The sequence below is a fragment of the Aulostomus chinensis genome, chromosome 2 (genome assembly GCF_037954235.1).
Source record: "Aulostomus chinensis isolate RoL2024-O1b breed Wild chromosome 2, RoL_Achi_v1.0, whole genome shotgun sequence".
Taxonomy (NCBI): Eukaryota; Metazoa; Chordata; class Actinopteri; order Syngnathiformes; family Aulostomidae; genus Aulostomus; species Aulostomus chinensis.
Window position 1 is genome coordinate 21,414,436 of NC_141321.1, and position 16,813 is coordinate 21,431,248.

Below are 16,813 nucleotides of genomic sequence, written 5' to 3' on the forward strand. Positions count from 1 at the left end.
TTGCGTCACAACATGCCTGTTGGTAACCAGTTATTTCCATTATAGATTAATCTTAAACTGTATTTTGTTGTCACTACGCATAGGAAACTAATTTTAAAAAAAAACTTTTTAAAGCTAATGTTACAATTTTAGGTGTAAAACAAAGTTACACCATCAGCCAATATGTTTCCACAACCCAATGCCTTTGTACTAACGCCTCAAAGAAATGTCCTTCCATTTTATGGCTACAGTTAGCAGACATACCCATAACATTTGTTTTCAAGGAGAGCTGGAGAAAAAATGGTACATAGTAGCTGCAACAACCTGTCAATATTCCAAGGAAGAGGTTTGGAGGTGCAGTTAAGAAAAAGCTGAAGAGCTGTAGTAGAAATTCCTTTATTTGTCTTAATTCCCTTATTTCCAACAAGCACCTATTTCTCTTATTCAAAAGTTTCTTGACTTTTTTTTAATATCTAATGAGAGTAAGTGAATTTGATATCAAATCGTGGGAAGATCAGACCTCCAGCATCAAGCAGGCCACCGGAGTTAACTTTCAGTTTTAGAGCCTTTAAAATGTGGCTGCTCCAGAGTTCCTCACCTTTAGCTTCACTGTCAGCAAAATAAAAGGCTGCAGGCACTTGAGATACAAACGAGTGAGGATCTTTGGATCAAGTCCTCCTTTTAATAAAATAGATTTGCAAGTAAAATACACAAGCATTTTGTGTTAGCACTCAACCAATTTCGATAAACAGAATTATAAGCAGTTCTTTTGCTGTAACTGTACCTCTATATTGTGTTAGCTTCCAAACTATAACACCCATTTCAAATATTTGCATTATTGTATTACAGTTTCAGAAACCTAAAAGATCAGTCCTCATGTCTTAATTTTATTGGTTGTACTGTCATACATCTGTACTCATCTGCCACAGTTATTAAAATGTCATTCAAGCTGCTACTTAGCAATGCATTGCCAGTGGTACAAAAGGAAAACATCAACCCAAAGTGGAATGGCTACACGAGGCAGCAAAACATTCTTTCCTTGCACATGTTTAGTACATAAGCATCATCTAAGGGTGTTACAGTAGCAAGAGGGCCATAAAGGAAGCAGTCTAGAAGCTCTTATAAACTATAACAGGCATTAAAAAGGGTTTACTAAACAGCAAAGAAAACGAGAAAATAAAAATATTCAAAATTACATTGTTCTCTTGCTGTAACTGACAGAATTATCTTCCTCAAAAGTTGCCCCTTTTTTCAGGGTCGAAATTTGATTTTTTTTTTTTGAGTGACAATTTGCCGTTCTTCTCGTTTTTGCCATAATGTACTGTTGCAACAACACAAACCCAATATCCAAGTTATCTCCAATTTGTCTTGAGAGCAGCTACTGTCCAAACTGAGATGTTCACAGGAGGATATTGAACATGAACTGAAATACAGTAAACAAGACAAACCCAGGCCACCGTCCGGGTGCTCTTTTATCTTCTTACAGGTTTAACCCAGTGACAGGACAGGTCATTTACCAACAAGTGTGTAAGAAGTAAAAACACACCTGAGACCATCAAAACACAGCTTAGGTCCACCACCAGACAAACAAAACAAGGCGTAGGGAGCTTTCTAAGGAGCAGTAACTGATTGTTATGAACCCACCGTCTATTGTCATTTTCTTTTAGATGATTTTGTAATGTTGATGTAAAAAAAACAGTTACAAAACACCCAATGGCAACAATGAGAAGGTTTAAGATACCGCCATCAATTACAGCCAACCACAAAATCAGAAATGTTCTGAATTGCATTTTTTTGGTAGATAAATCCTTATCAAAATCTTTTAAGTCATCCAAGTTGATACATGATTAAAAATTCAAATCTTAAATTACAACAGTGATGTTTATTTTGGTACAGGAGACAAGCGTTTGTAACCCTAAATGCCAAGAATTACATGTAGATGTGAAACTGGGTCTGTGTGTGTGTTTACAGGTTGGACCCTGGCATCCATCACCGGTCCATCATGCTGAGGATCATCTCAGGGGTGAGGTCACCGTTGGGTGGGGCCTGAGCCAGCTGCATCTCCTGTGCCTGGGACAACTCCATCTGGATGGCTGCGCTCCCTTCACCTACCACCACCTCCTCCGCAATATCCTCCTCCTCCTCCTCCTCCTCCTCCTGCTCAGCCTCAGCCTCCTCCTTAACAATGATGTCATCCACCTCTCCAGTGACCTCGTCCTCCACACGGATGATAGCAGCCACTGTTAACAGAGTCTCAGATCAGAGTCCGTTTGTCTCATCTTCACTACAGGATTCAAACACATCCTGGCAAACAAATCTCAACTAACTTTAATGATGGAACACATATTATATTTATTACACTTTGGCTGACACGTATCTGATAGGCAGTGGAAGGCTATTGCATTGATTTAGCTGCTAATCGTATAGAATGTAAAACACTTAATGGCGTTCACTTTTTCTTTGGTCCAGTGTGAAAAGGCTGCTTGTTTGGCCTCGGTTTATACACCAGTGATGATTACATTTGTTGGTTCTGTGGAGTGACAGTACAGCCTGAAGACTGATTATAATGGCCTACTGGCATGTATCAACAGTTCTTACACTCACCATCCTTTGTCCATTGTCACTGAGGTGAACTGACAAACCGTTAAGTTCCTAAACTGCAGACTATTACGATACCAGAGCAAATTCAAGCTCTGGCTTAGTTCATGCAGATCAACTCGGACCAATCACACTAAACCACACTGAAGGGAAATTCAGTCCAGTGTGAGCAAGTCTGATACTTACTGTCTGGTTTACTCTTGGGGGGCCTTCCACGTTTCCTCTTGACTGGTGGCTCCTCAGGGGCTGCAATGGGGACAACTGGTGGGGCCTGCTCTACCTCAAGCTCAGTCAACAGCTCATCTTCGTCTTCTGCATCACCAACTTCCGCTTCTATCCAGAGGATGAACGTTTCACAATATTAATAGAACATAATGCTTGTGGTTTAAAGTATTTTGCTGTGTGTACCATGGGACATTTCAATAAGTAGACACATTCAAGTGGTTAATTGAGAAAATTCTACATGGATGGGTCATTAAAATCAAGCACTTAAAAAAAAACAAAAACAAACATAAGTTTAAAATCATTCAGGGACAAAAAAAGTCAAGAAAAGTAACCAAAAATAATAATCCAATAGAATGGCATCAACAAATGGCTGCAAAGAGCTCAGAGAGGGGAATTAATGTCATTTGATCTATGAAATTGATCCAAGGTTGTGGTCTTTGTTCTGACTGAATTGAAAAAATATCCCAATATTTTTTCTTCCAACATTTACTGATAAGAACTCTCAGCTTGGCTAACCAATAAAAATTTCAGCCAAGTAACAGAGATGACACAGCAAACGATAAACTCTGCAACTAAGCTGGCAATTTTAACAGTCACTTGCAACTTCCTTGTTGAAATAAATTCCCCTAAATTTCCTATTTAGGAAGTTGCATTACATATACTGCATAAACGTGCAAAAAAATGTATCATGACCACAGACCGACATGTAAAATACCTGTGTCATCATCGTCATCATCCTTCCTGGTCTGCATCTTCCTCTTGCGGCCACGCTTCTTTTTGGGTGAAGTAGTTCCATTTTCTTCTCCAACGTCTCCCACGCAGTTATCAGTGTGACGCAGCATAGTGTTCTGGGAAGTAAGTAAAAACATCAAATATTATACTCTGATGTCCAGGATGAAGGAGTCAATGGTTCATTGGATCTCAGCGTGCAGTTGTACCCGGCGGGTGAATGTCTTGCTACACTTGCTGCAAACGAAGGCAGTGGGGACGAAGTGAGGATCGTGGTAGCGCTTGAAGTGCATGTCCAGGAGTTGCTTCTGCCGGAAAGTTTTATCACACTGGCTGCAGGCAAAAGGCTTCTCGCCTGTGTGTGTACGCTTGTGCATTATCATGTGACGCTCCTGTGAGAAAACAGGTCAGACATTTAGCAATAAAATAAAATTACCAGACACAGCAAACTGCCACGGTGTTGCTCATCACACATACCTGTCTGCAGCAGTAATCGCACTGATCACACTTGAAACGTTTCTCGTTCTTGTGAGTCTTTTGGTGCTGGATCAGAGCATAGCGCTCATGAAACACTGCATCACAGTAACGACATTTCTTTCCCTTCTCGATAAATGAGTGTTGCTTGCGCAAGTGAACACCTGGAAAAGACACAGACAGGAAATCAGACAAATAGCACAGACATCTTTAAAAAGCCTTCTAATTTAGTAAATTTCTCCAGCGTAATCGACTTCATCTTGTTGGACAAAGGTAAATGTTGCTTATCAAACCCTGCCAACAGCCAGAAAAGAAGACAGCCACTCAAGTGTCACCATATCCATCTGGCTACATGGTGTGACCCACAACAACAACAAAAAACTTACCAAGGTCACTTTTGCGTGCAATGACGGTATCACAGTGTGGACAATGGAACTTTGCCACATTCTCTGTGTGTTTCTGCAGAATGTGCATCTTCATGGTGCCGCTCTGTGTGAAGCGGGCGTGGCAAATGTAGCACTCATACGGCTTCTCACCTGTTCCAGGAAGGAGCGCGTTTAATAAACCAGTGACTCTCTGACTGAATACAAACAATTTTTCAAATCCTAGCAGTTACAATAATCTTACCTGAATGTGTCCTCATGTGTCTTTTCAGCTTATAAGTGTCCCTGCTAGCATAGCTGCACAGACTGCACTGGAAGGGTCGCTCCCCAGTATGAGAGCGAATGTGCCTTTTCAACTTGCTCACCTTAAAAACAGAAAAATTAGATCATTAGATTGGGGCAGTATAGCAGTGTTGTTTTTGTCGCGCTAGACGAAAATGAAAATGACGACGTCAGACCCCTTTTTTCCTCGACGATAATGAGACTAAGACAAACGTCACCATAGCCCTGTAAAGACTAAAATGTTACGAAATTGTATACATTTTCGAGAACAAGACGAGACTAAATTGTTAGTGGGACGATCAAAGTTTCAAGACATGCGTTTTTTTTCTCCGTCAGGTATAACATGCGTGCAATGTCAATCAAGAGCTCAAACATCAGAATGGAGCCAGCTGTAGCTGTTGGTCCCAATGGTCATGCCCCCATCATCAATACACACGCACTAAAAGCCTCTCTAGCGTGCGCACACACAGAGACAAGTCTGGGCCTGCCTGCAGCGGACGAGACACACACCACAGCAGCAGCAGCAGCGGTGTCCGGTGGTCGTAAAAAGAGGGATGATTAAAGCATAGCTTTAGTCAATGTTAGACTAGCCCTGTGATGAATTTTCTTTTTTGTGGTGGTGGTTCCACCTCCCCCGTGGTGCAGAGACCGCTTCCTAGTGCTACATGCTAAAGCTAGAATGAATGGGGCTGCTAGGGGCCCCGCTAATGTTGGCTCGTTTAAACCAGCCCTTCTATTAATTTAGCATGTTATGGATAAAACCTGTGTTCATTTGTGGACGGGTGGCAAGTGGAATGCTTTGACCCACGTTTGTGGGACCGGGAAGCACGGTGGTCTTCAGACCCATTGCTGTTCCCTATCTAAGCAACACACGTGGATGCAGTTTAACCAATAACAGCAGCTAAAGCCAATACGTAGGACATATGGTCATTCATATGGAAGTCAAACAACACTGCAGTATTCAACATGGTGAAGACGCAATCAGATTTTCACTGTGTTAAAAAAAAAAATTCTATTCATCTCAGCATGTGCCTATGTGAAGTCTACTCTGAAAAGTAACCCATGAAATGCGAAAATAATTTAAAAAAATATACGGGAAAATTAAAAAAACAAAAACACTACTGGAAAGAAATGGTGCCATTACTTACTTCCACACTGCAGTAGTCACACATGGAGCACTTGAAGGGCTTCTCATGTGTGTGCTTGTAGCGACGATGGCGCACCAACTCACCGCTAGTCACAAATGCCATATCACAATCAGTGCATTTATGCGGTCGTGTGCCTGGTAAAACAAACAAACAAACAAACAAACATGTAAATGTCACACTTGAAACAGACAGCGTGCTACCCCCAGACACACTGGTTATTCAAATAAATTAAGAATTTTCCTGTCAACACACGGTTGTCAGACTGAATATTTCACATACCTGTATGAGTGTTAAGGTGGTTTCTCAGCAGTGTGACTGTTCTAAAGGCCCTTCCACACAAATGACATTTATGTGGCCTCTCATCAGTGTGGCTCTTCATGTGTCGGTCCAAATTGGAGCGCCGTGGACAGGTGTAGCTACACAGCTCACACTGGAAAGTCTTCTTTACACCTGCAACACACACACAAAATACAAATTATGTGTCCGTACACAACAAATGGGTACAACAAATGGGTGCATTTTACGTTGGTTCAAGGGGAATGGCACACAGCCAGGATCACCTTTTTTCTTGATTTTGGTGGGCTTGGGGGGCTTCATGTTGCCAACAACCTTCTCTGCATTCACCTCTGACAGCAGCCCCTCCTGCTGCTCTTCTTCAAAGTCATACACAGAAACATCCATATCACGATCACCCTCGGCATATCGCAGACGGCTCTTCTTTCCTTTCTTTCCTTTCCGGACAGACGTGATGGGCTGGTAGTCTGGGTCCTTCTGCCATTCGGCTTCTTCTTGTGTGGGCTCTTGAGGCTCCTGCTCTGGTGCCACTTCTTCATCCTCTTCCTCATCTAACCTTGACCCTTGAAAGTCTTCATGAACAGCCTGAAGTTCCTCCTGCTCTACAGTCTCCACTTCTCCATTAGCACCCACTTTCACCACCTAGAATAGTAAAGTGATGCACATCATACGTCACTCTTTTGTGACTCTTCAAACACAGATCATATGTCAACAAGTGGAGGGAATGGAATGAATAAGCACTGTACAGTTATTACTACTCACCTGGAAGCCCTCAGGCAAAGGAAGAGTGTGACATATAACTGGCTCTGCATCTTTGTTGGCTCCTGACGTGTCAACATAGGTGGCCTGTAGACCCTCTACTGTAGTAGCTGTAACTGGCACCTGCACCAGCTGCAGCTGACCAAGACCTAAAGCAGCACCTGCCTGCTCCTCCATATTTACCACCTAAATAGAAGAATGAACCACTCAATGAGATGGGAAAAAGTACCATCAAAGCCAATCAAAGCCTGTGTCCCCTACTGACCTGAAGGGTAATGATCTGACCCTCGTCTCCACCAGTAACAGTCACAGTCCCTGCTCCTTCCAACACCTCAGTCTTCATTTGCAGCAGCGTGGGATCAAGAGCATCCATCACCATCATCTCCATGTTGCCGGCCACCGCTACTCCTTGAGGTGCTTCAGCTGTCCCCTGGATCACAGCATCTCCACCTTCTGGCAGCACCTTCCCTTCAGGAGGCAGGGGAGCAGCATGGGTAGTCTCCATGGAAATAACCTCGCCCTCCATGGCAAGGGGCCAAGCAGCTCTCTGAAATTTGACAAGAAAAAAGCTTTAATATGTGCACACTTTTGGTAGCAAATAAATGTTGTGCAATGACACATCTTTTACATATAAGAAGAAACTGCCCATAATAAATCTCACATTTCAATGGAGGGCAGGTGTTAAGTTATATCTAGATTTGAGCTTAGTTGACACCAGTTTATTTGGCAACACACCGCTTTAAATACTGAAAATAATAATGTTTGTGTGTGTGTGTGTGTGTGTGGGGGGGGGGGGGGTAAGTGCAGACAGCACTCGAATATATTTAAGATCTCTTTCTCCCCATCTACATATTTAAGACATATCAAAGACAATGGCACTCTGTATGAAAAATGTGTGAGACTGTAAGGCCTGAAACTCTGAATATCGAATTGAAGACTTAAGAAGGTTCCTGGGGACCCCTGGGGCTGGTTTACCTGCATAACGCCGTTTGTTGCTGGGCCTGCTTGCCTTGAGTTTACTCATTGGCAAAGTTGTGTAATGCTGTGAATACCCCCACTTCCACTGCTATCAGCGGTCGTGCTCGAGTTGCAGGAGTAATTTACGAGGACCACATTTTTCAGTAGCTCGAAGTCAACTGGTTGGAGCACCCCCCCCCCCCGACACACAAACTAAACAAGCAACTTCAGTCACCAGTTGTCCAAATTGTTTAATGTTTTTTTTTTTACCATCTGGGGTTTCGGGTGATTTCTGGTGAAGTCAAAAATGAATGCGGTTTCAGCATGGCTCTACTAGAAGGAGTTCATTGAGAGCCGACTGCACACATAAAACATTAAATAGCAGCCCTGCACTCCAGAAGCGTTGTGCAACATTTATGGTTTAACGATATGTTGTTTGAGTGAGCTGAACGAGATTTGGCTATTTTGCACGATCGCCTGTGTCTTGGAGCGGAGTGACTGGTGATCGCTAGCATCTTCAAACGGATGAGATACTGAGCGTCTGTTTGCGATTACTAAGTTAACATGATATATTAAGATCAGTCATCAATCACCGCTAAACCGAGGCTATTTCGCCCTTGATTAAAAACGTTCAACGCATAAGGTAAATCCCACTGTTCTCGTTGCCTAATTCAACACGATTTGTCCAATGACAAAAACTAAAAACATGAACTTGTGTTTGTTGGTTAACTGGGAGGCGCGAGAAGGTCTGAAACAGGAAACAAAGGGCACGATAAGATGGACGACAGGCCTGTACAAACTTAAAACAGAAACACAAGCAAAGAGAACCATCCCGGCACAGTTGCAGCAAAATAGCAACCGAAAAGCACGAACACGGTCAGTTAAGACAGTGAGTTGCAGTTTAGAGACGGATTTAGTGAATTTTGGACAACGATAGAGGGAGACAAACACCCCCCGCCAGCCGGTAACGTTAAGCCCTACCGTGACACCTAGAGGCCGGCGTCAGCTCCTACAAAAACGTTTCCGTGTTTGCTGGTTAAGTCCCCGATTCACTTACCCCGAGTGCTTCTTTTTCTCGTTATATTCTCTTGAGGGCCTGGCAGCAACGGGTTCGCACTTCTGTCCGCCGGAGAGGTCCGTACGAGCTGTGAGCTGCGCTGATAATATTCTCCCGCTCTGGAAGAGAGGGCCTCACATAAAATGGCGGCCCTAAAGCGCAAAAAAGCATGCGCAGATAGAGGGCCGGTGAGTGAAGGGGCGGGGACAAGCGTTGGCTGAGGCGCCAGTTTTGAATTCAGGCGTGGGCGTGTCGACTGAGAGGATGAGGAGGAGGATGATGGTGAGCTGCAGTATCGATTAGGTTTAATGATAATTAGTTGGCTGCTAAGTGTGTAAATTACGTCTCTCTGGACGGTATTTATAGGCACTATGAACATTCCGATTTTTTTATGAAGTAAAGTAGTTCATTACATAAACCACAAGAGGGCGGTATGATTTTTGGAGGTGTAAAAGGTGGGTCTCACTGAGTCGTGATTGCATCAAGTCTTTGATAATGTCGTATATGATAGTTAGACATTTACTGCATGCCACCCTCTCCTACTGCTGTAACCTCGGTATGCAGTATTGTAAAAGAAAAAAAATGTCAGTTTAATTAAATCATAGGCTACATTTATTCATTTTTTGGTTATATTGTACTGCAACTCTTTATTATTTAATGCAATTTCAACAGTGCTGGAAATTATTTCAATAACATAGTCATCCTACCAAACCGAGTTTGTACTCTTTTTCGCTGAGGTCCCTGAAGCTGTAGAGACAGTGAAAAAGAACCTAAAGAGATAACAATAATATAAATATTCTAAATAGTTTTAGTCTTTCAAATTTATTGATTGCAAAATTGATTTCGTAATATTTTTATTGATAGTTTACACTGGACATAATGAGTAATCAGATGCAGATACTTTCAGGCTGGTGATTGATAAATCTCAGTCTTATTATGTGTATCTAACACTCTATTTTAAGAATATTCCAATGCCATGTATATCTGTTCTGCCCCATGTATTATGTAGAAGTTAGTTAGATTATCAACATTTCAACATCTAATAACTACTTTTAATTGCACACCATGATTTTTTTCTATCCATGTGTAACTTTGAAAGTCTTGTTCATCTCACTTTAAAGATGTCAAAAACAAATCATAAGCAACACAAGACGAACACATCCTTGTGACTCAGAGCATCATTTCTGCTGCACCTGAGGAAATTTCTCATTCTTTATTAACACGTTTCATTTTATCATGAGAACGGTGACATGGCTTCCTGGAAAAGTTATTTCAGGGTTCTCCAGACTGTTTCCCTTAAATTAGTCCACTGCCATTTAAATGGCACAGAAAGAAAGAAGATGATTGATTAATCAGACCAGTACAATTAATAAATGATGAGTTTTATTGAGTATTTACACTTTTTATATTCAAATGAGGAATTTGCTTTAGTCGTTGATATTCAGCAGGGAGCCATTCTTTCAAATTGTACTTGTGTCCTTGAAAGAAATATTCCTGACGAGTATACACGAACACTCCTGCTCACAGATGTGTGTCCGTGGCTTCTTTGTTAGACTCACGGCTCATTGTTCTGGTGTCTAATTTTACCCAAAACACAGTTTTCTCTGGTAAAGAGAGTGTGCATTGACGTGTGTAAAAGTGAGACGTAGCTATTTAAAAAAAACGAAACAAAACAAAACAGCAAAAAAACAATTATCGAGGCCGTTCATTCACTTTTTTTATTGACAAAGAAATCTTTCACTTACACTATTTCAGAGCATCTTTTTCCGCATGTAAAATAAATTATTAATTTGTTACATAACCAGCAGAACATTTTGTTCATTTCAGTTATTTCCATTGTTGCCAATTCAAATATGTGTACTCGTCACTGGCTAGATTTGAATGGATGAAATAAATGTCAGCATGGTCACCTCTCCCCCAGCCTTTTCTTATTTTATCAACATTTTTTTCTCACGGTTTTCCTTTTGGAGGGGAGGGGGCAGAGGAAGGCGAGGTTCTGTTGTCATATGTGTCAGTCTAGCCTGCCTGGCTCCTCCCACCTCAGCAGAGGCATTACATACTGCTGGTGCTTGTGCTCTTAGCAACGGTGCCTCAGCAACAGAGCCAAGGCAACAGAGCTCCACGGCAACAGCGTGCCGTGTCTCCCCAATGGAGCTGCCATTGGGCGGACCAGCGCTCAGGCACTACACCCAGAGCAGACCGAGACCTCACCGACAAAAACTGAACTATCGTCCCAGCAGACCACAGGTATTGTTATAGAGGATGGAAGAGATTTTTTAAAAAGCAGGCAAAGGTGATATGTGTGTGGAGAGAAAATGGGAGGGAGGGAGAGAGGGAGATGTAATAGGGTACAGAGGGGAGAGGCAGGGGGAAGGGAAGGATGGAGGGGGAGCTGTAAAAGATGCCTGGTCCCTGCTTGAATGAGGCAGTGCCATTGTACCGGTCACCAGCTGTTTGAAGAAACCACGAATGATGGATTTATATGACTGCGAGTGGTAGTTTGCTCCAAATTTGTTTTCTTGCTCTTACTGAAAAAAAGATAGTGGATCATTTTTTCATAAGACATCAAAATGAAACACGTCTTCATTTTCCACTGAGCTCATCGTATTGTCACATTTGGCTGTCGACACACAGTCACTCCCTTGGAGCCAATGGCCAGGGAGACAAAAATCAACCCTTTCCCCTGACAGGATATCATGTAACAGCGACTTCTGCTGAATTTGTGTGCTGCAGCCATGCCTCTTGGCTTTTATTGCTGCTTGTGGGTACAGATGTTAATATGATCAGGATGATTCAACTCTGTATAGCTGCAGTTTTGATATCATATTACCTACATTGGCAAAATGAGTTATCTTGCTCTCATTGCTCATGTAAAATCCTGTGACGCCCCCCCATTGTACGTTACTGAGCAACTGAATCCCAGGAGGCTGGTTTGGAGCCTGACTGAAACTAAAATACACCTATAGAGGCAGAAGAAGCACTAGTGCAAGTGTGTGTGGGTTTTGTAGGGGTCAGGATTACATAATTTAAAGATGCATATGGTGTATTCGGCTTTTTATCCTCAACTTGTTTCATCTTTGTGTTTTCTGTGTATGTTTGTTGGTAATTAGGAGACAATAATCGAGAGTGAAAATGAAGTCCTTGAGCTAATTGGTCGAGTGGATGAAGGAGTTGAAGAGTTCTTTACTAAGAAAGTACTTCCTGCTGATACTCTGTGAGTAACACCGGCTGCCTAATGAATCTCCTGATATTCAGCTAATCCAGATGCTGCTATTGTCACATATTAGTTTGATATATATGCTCCTTCACACAGGAAAAAGCAGGATGATGAGTCTATCACAGTGCACGAAGTGGTTCCCGCCAGCTCTGTCCCTTGTCCACCCCCAACGAAAACTCTCAGGAGGAAGCTTGGTGATTTCTTTACTCTTAGAAAGAGACGAGGTCTGAAATCAGAGACCAGCCATGAGGGGCGACCCAAGAAGGCCTCCATCGCTGATCTCATTCGCCCTCTCAGGGAGGTCGCCAGAGCTGACAAAGAGAAAGATAAGGACAGAGTCAAGGAACATGACAAGGAGAATGAAAAAGAGAAGGAGCATCCCAGTGCTGTTGCTGGAGAGTCGGTTGTTCAGGAAACACCCGTCTCTGGTGCTCCAACACTGAGGAGTGAAGCAGTGCCCCCCCGCCGTGCTCTCAGAGAGGGAAAGTCCCAGTCTCTTATTTTACTGTCTGGATCAGCAGCAACAGGGACTACCAATGCCAGGAAGGTGAGTGTGATTAATAATTTGAATTTCTTTAGGTCATCTGATAAGTTTTAAAATAACTAATGTTATTGATTTCAGAAACAATTTGAAGGCCAGCATAGCTTCGAACAGAAACTCCATCTCATGTTACAGCGCATTGGAGTTTCCAAAGCTCAGCCAGGAGAGACACAGGTGTGTGATTGCTGATATTTAAATATCTCAGGTGGATATCAGTATGATGCATGATAATATCGGCATGTCTTCCATATCATTTGGTCATTTTTGCAATATATCTGAATCAGCCTGATAAGTGATATTTACATCAGCCAGTCTTGCTTTTGTCTCTTCCTCTTTAATTATTGTCCAAGATGAGTACACCAAAATAAATATACAATTATGTTGTTTAAGTTTGTTAAAAAAAAACAAAAAAACACAGAAGGGGGGAATATCATATAAACTTGTTTTCATACAGATAATATTTACATTAGTAAATATTGGCTATTGGTCAAAATTAGCTGGAAAATACTGGCATATCGGAATATTGGCATCTCTGGATATTAGTATGTGTTCATCGCATTTGAGTCATCAAATAACTGTTTTATTCCTGTAGAACCCAGAGAGAGAGATGAAAAAGGCAGAATCAGAAGGTATGTTCTGTTTAATGGTTAATATGTGTTGATGGGATCTAGGAAGTTGAGGGATTCATGTCAAAACGAGGATCAGATAAGATGACTATTTATAATTATCAGAATGTGATAGAGATTAAAATAGCTTTACTATTCAGGTAAAATTTGATATAATTCTTCAAATTAGAATAGATTCTGATTCTGATTCTAATAAATTATCTTTGTGTCCCAGGCACCATCATTGATAGTAAAACTGAGCCACCCGCAACTTTCACAAAGCCTAGAACGATGTCTGCATCATCAGGTGAAACACACTGCTCCACTCACGTGTGTGTGTGTGCATACGTGCGTGCGTGTGTGTGTGTGCGTGTGTTCATCTTAACATTTGCATATTTTATTTTCTTAGACACAAGGCATCAAATTCGACCAAGTGTATCTGCACATGAGTCTGCTGGGAAACCTGCTTTGCTTCCAAAGCCCGTTATCAAGCCGGGTCCAGGCCCCACAACATCTGGCCGCAACACACCAGAGAACGAGCTCACCCAAATACAAGAGGGGGAGACAAACACATCCATCTCTCCTGCCCTCACTGCTATCACTACTCCCACTGTAGCGACAATCTCAAACTCAACCCCTGACTCAACCGATGTTGCTATCTCCCCTCCAAGTACTGCAACTCCCGTTGACTCAGATATTTGCAGTGACTCTGTTAACTCTACTGCAGCAGCTACAGCACCAACAAATATTACAGAGCCTGACAGCAAAGCTCCTGACCCTGAAGACAGCACTACTACGACTGAACTAACCACCTCCACCTTCCCTTCAACCCTCACAAGCACCACTACACCCACAGAGTCCCCTGCCCCTGTCTCTGTTACTTCCCCGTCTTCTGAGTCCATTAGCCTCTCTGTCACTTCCACCACCACCACCACAACAACAACAACAACTGCGGCTTCCATTACCACCACGGAAACAGTTCCTGCTCCCGGCAAGGAAAGCTCGGTTTCCTCAACATCAACAGATATGTCAGCTAAGTCGACATGGCAAGAGCCAAATAGTATTATTGAGGTTGATGCTGCTCCTTCTGCTGGTGGAGATGCAGTAGTTCCCACTAATGTAGATACAGTTTCTTCAGTCTCCACCAGAATATCAGATACACCATCAGAGTTGTCCACCCCTTCCATGTCCGTTCCGTGTGAAGAGCTCACTCCAGTCACCTCTGCTAGCTCTGCTACTGTTGTTCCACTAATCACAAAAACTTCCTCCATGCCTCCTAACTCAACTGAAACCATTACAACTCCAGTTTCAGATGATCCCCCCATCACAAGTTCATCCACTCTTCACTCTGCTTCCCCTCGTCCCACTAGTACCACCTTGTCCACCTCCAGCCCAACATCCACTGACAGCATGTCAACTTTCTCCATGACTCACCCAGCCATCCCTCTCCCCACTGATACCCCCACCCCCTTCACTTCCTCCAGTGAAACAAACCCTGTCGACTCCACCACCACCACCAACGCTAGGTTAGCGACTACAGCTGCAATTTGCTCCCCTCTCACCACTGACTCAGACTCACCCAACCCAAACAATACCAGCACTGCACTCACATCAGTTATCTCTAGCTTACTTGCTACTGATAATTCAAGTGCTATTTCACAGTGTTTGACCAGTCCAGCAGCTTCAAATAGTCCAGGCCAAGATGATGATTCACAGACACATCCTGAGGCAAGATCCTGCCCAGATCCCACAGGAAAAGGCACATGTAAGTTTAAAGTTTGTGTGTATATAATGTATTTTGTCTCTTTTTACGATACAAACCTTGCAATGATAGATATTTTTCTCCCAACAGCAAATGAAGAGATTCAGGTGGTCCAAAAGACCACGCAAGTGGAAAAAAATGAAAGCAAGACCTTCGTGGATGCCAGTAAAGAGAGTGAGATTTGCAGCGAGGAACCAGCTGTAGTCAAAAGTGGAGTAATGAAGGAAGAAGTGCAGGAAGAATGTGTTAAACTCGAAGAAGTCACAACAGAAGTAGTTGAACCAGCATCAGGGAAAGAGGAAATGACTGAGAGTCAAGATCAAAAAGAAACAAAGTCAGTTGATGAAAAGTGATGAGAGAAATGAAGAAATGGCTAAATTTGGGACCAACTACTGTGACGGGAGCGGGAGAGGCCACAGTAAAGAGTAAATGATAAATGATCCATGGCATTTCCTACAGGGACCACCGCACTACAGCAGCACACCACCCACGGTGGGCCACTGGACCAAAGAACTGAGATCCTCTTGGTGTGATGTAATCAACAAATCCAGCAGTGTCTTTGTCCTTTTTTAACTTATGTTTGAATTTTGCATTGCACGTATGATTATGTACCATAAGACAACTACTGTGGTTGAAGACACCATGTTTACAATAGATGGATAACAGACATAGTTAAGACTATTAAATGGAATATTGAATTGACTCTGGTTTCTTTATCAGTCAATACAGTGTTACATTTGTTTTGATAAGAAAAGGATCATCAAGATGATAGAGTTTGTTCAGTTGTCATGGCAATAGCGCAGGTGTATTCAGAGACTGTATGCAACTTTAAAATGACCAGATTACAAGCCAGCAAACTGCACCAATTGAGAGGTCAAGAGTGAACTTAAACATTCAAGGGTTCAAAGTATTCACAAAAGAGCTGTGTACATGAGTAAAGGGACATGTTACTAGATGTATTTCTTTCCTGAAGATATATCTTCGTAAGAACACAACAAAATCTCCATTTGTTGCATCTTTCAAGCATGAAAATAAGGACAAAAACAGTTATTTGACACAGTCAGAGGAATGAAGTCAGGTCATGCAAATACCATAGAATGTTTGACAACCACATGCTAAATAATACTTTTTAAAAATTCTACTGTGTAGCATTGAAGTTTTCACTCATAATTGTATCTTAGAAGTGGTTTATGTTGCAGTATTTCAAAAAGGAAACATCCTAACAACCTTCAGGATTTAAAGTACAGGTTTGAATTGATATGTGCTGCCTTGAACCTTAATAATTGCTCTTTGCATGTGGTGCAGTTGTCAGCTGAGATTACAATAAAGGATACAAAGATTACAATAAAGGTTCTCCTGTCAGGATTTCCTGGGGAACTATTTTCATTAAAAAAAATCATAAATACACTTCAACTCTTATACTTGCGTATTTGCCTATGAAGCATTATTACTGATATTTTGGGATATTTATGTTTGTATGGTGATCCAGTGGAAGGCTTTTTGGGAGAAGAAAGAGTAAACGATTGCCTATTAAAAACTTAGACATGTGTGCTGGATGACACAGTCATAGAAAACTATTGAATCTTTTATAGATATTTTATAGATAAGGACAATAAACAAATACAAAACTATTATCTTGTTACATATTGTACATAGTATCAAGCAGGATTCCTCTTCTTCTTTGTAAATTGTTGGCCTGTCCGCTGGTTTCAAATTAGAAAGATAACGTTATTAGCTACTTAAGAAAAAAAAACGATATCAAGAAAATATTTAACAGTTCCTGTAAATACATACAATTTCCAG

At 41.9% G+C, this 16,813-nt stretch overlaps 2 protein-coding genes across 3 annotated transcripts; one reads left to right on the plus strand and one right to left on the minus strand.

Annotated features, from left to right (window-relative positions):
• Positions 1-479: 479 nt before the first annotated feature.
• On the minus strand, positions 480-9,048 carry LOC147269404 (transcriptional repressor CTCF-like). Of its 2 annotated transcripts, XM_086184385.1 has the most exons (13): positions 8,886-9,048; positions 7,137-7,418; positions 6,875-7,057; positions 6,379-6,754; positions 6,098-6,268; positions 5,819-5,952; positions 4,633-4,753; positions 4,392-4,541; positions 4,009-4,169; positions 3,741-3,923; positions 3,518-3,650; positions 2,764-2,910; positions 481-2,219 (listed from the first exon to the last, which is right to left on the minus strand). In XM_086184385.1, the coding sequence occupies exons 2-13, from the start codon at positions 7,395-7,397 to the stop codon at positions 1,969-1,971; spliced, it is 2,271 nt and encodes a 756-aa protein (XP_086040511.1). In that variant the 5' UTR covers positions 7,398-7,418; positions 8,886-9,048; the 3' UTR covers positions 481-1,968. The 2 variants fall into 2 exon arrangements, with proteins under 2 accessions (XP_086040520.1, XP_086040511.1); XM_086184394.1 differs by lacking the exon at positions 8,886-9,048 and having other exon boundaries at positions 480-2,219; positions 7,137-7,415.
• Positions 8,617-16,446, plus strand: LOC147269405 (uncharacterized). Its single transcript, XM_086184408.1, has 9 exons — positions 8,617-8,704; positions 10,967-11,132; positions 11,996-12,099; positions 12,199-12,649; positions 12,725-12,817; positions 13,236-13,272; positions 13,484-13,555; positions 13,658-15,013; positions 15,101-16,446. The coding sequence occupies exons 2-9, from the start codon at positions 11,034-11,036 to the stop codon at positions 15,361-15,363; spliced, it is 2,475 nt and encodes an 824-aa protein (XP_086040534.1). The 5' UTR covers positions 8,617-8,704; positions 10,967-11,033; the 3' UTR covers positions 15,364-16,446.
• The last annotated feature ends 367 nt before the right edge of the window (positions 16,447-16,813 follow it).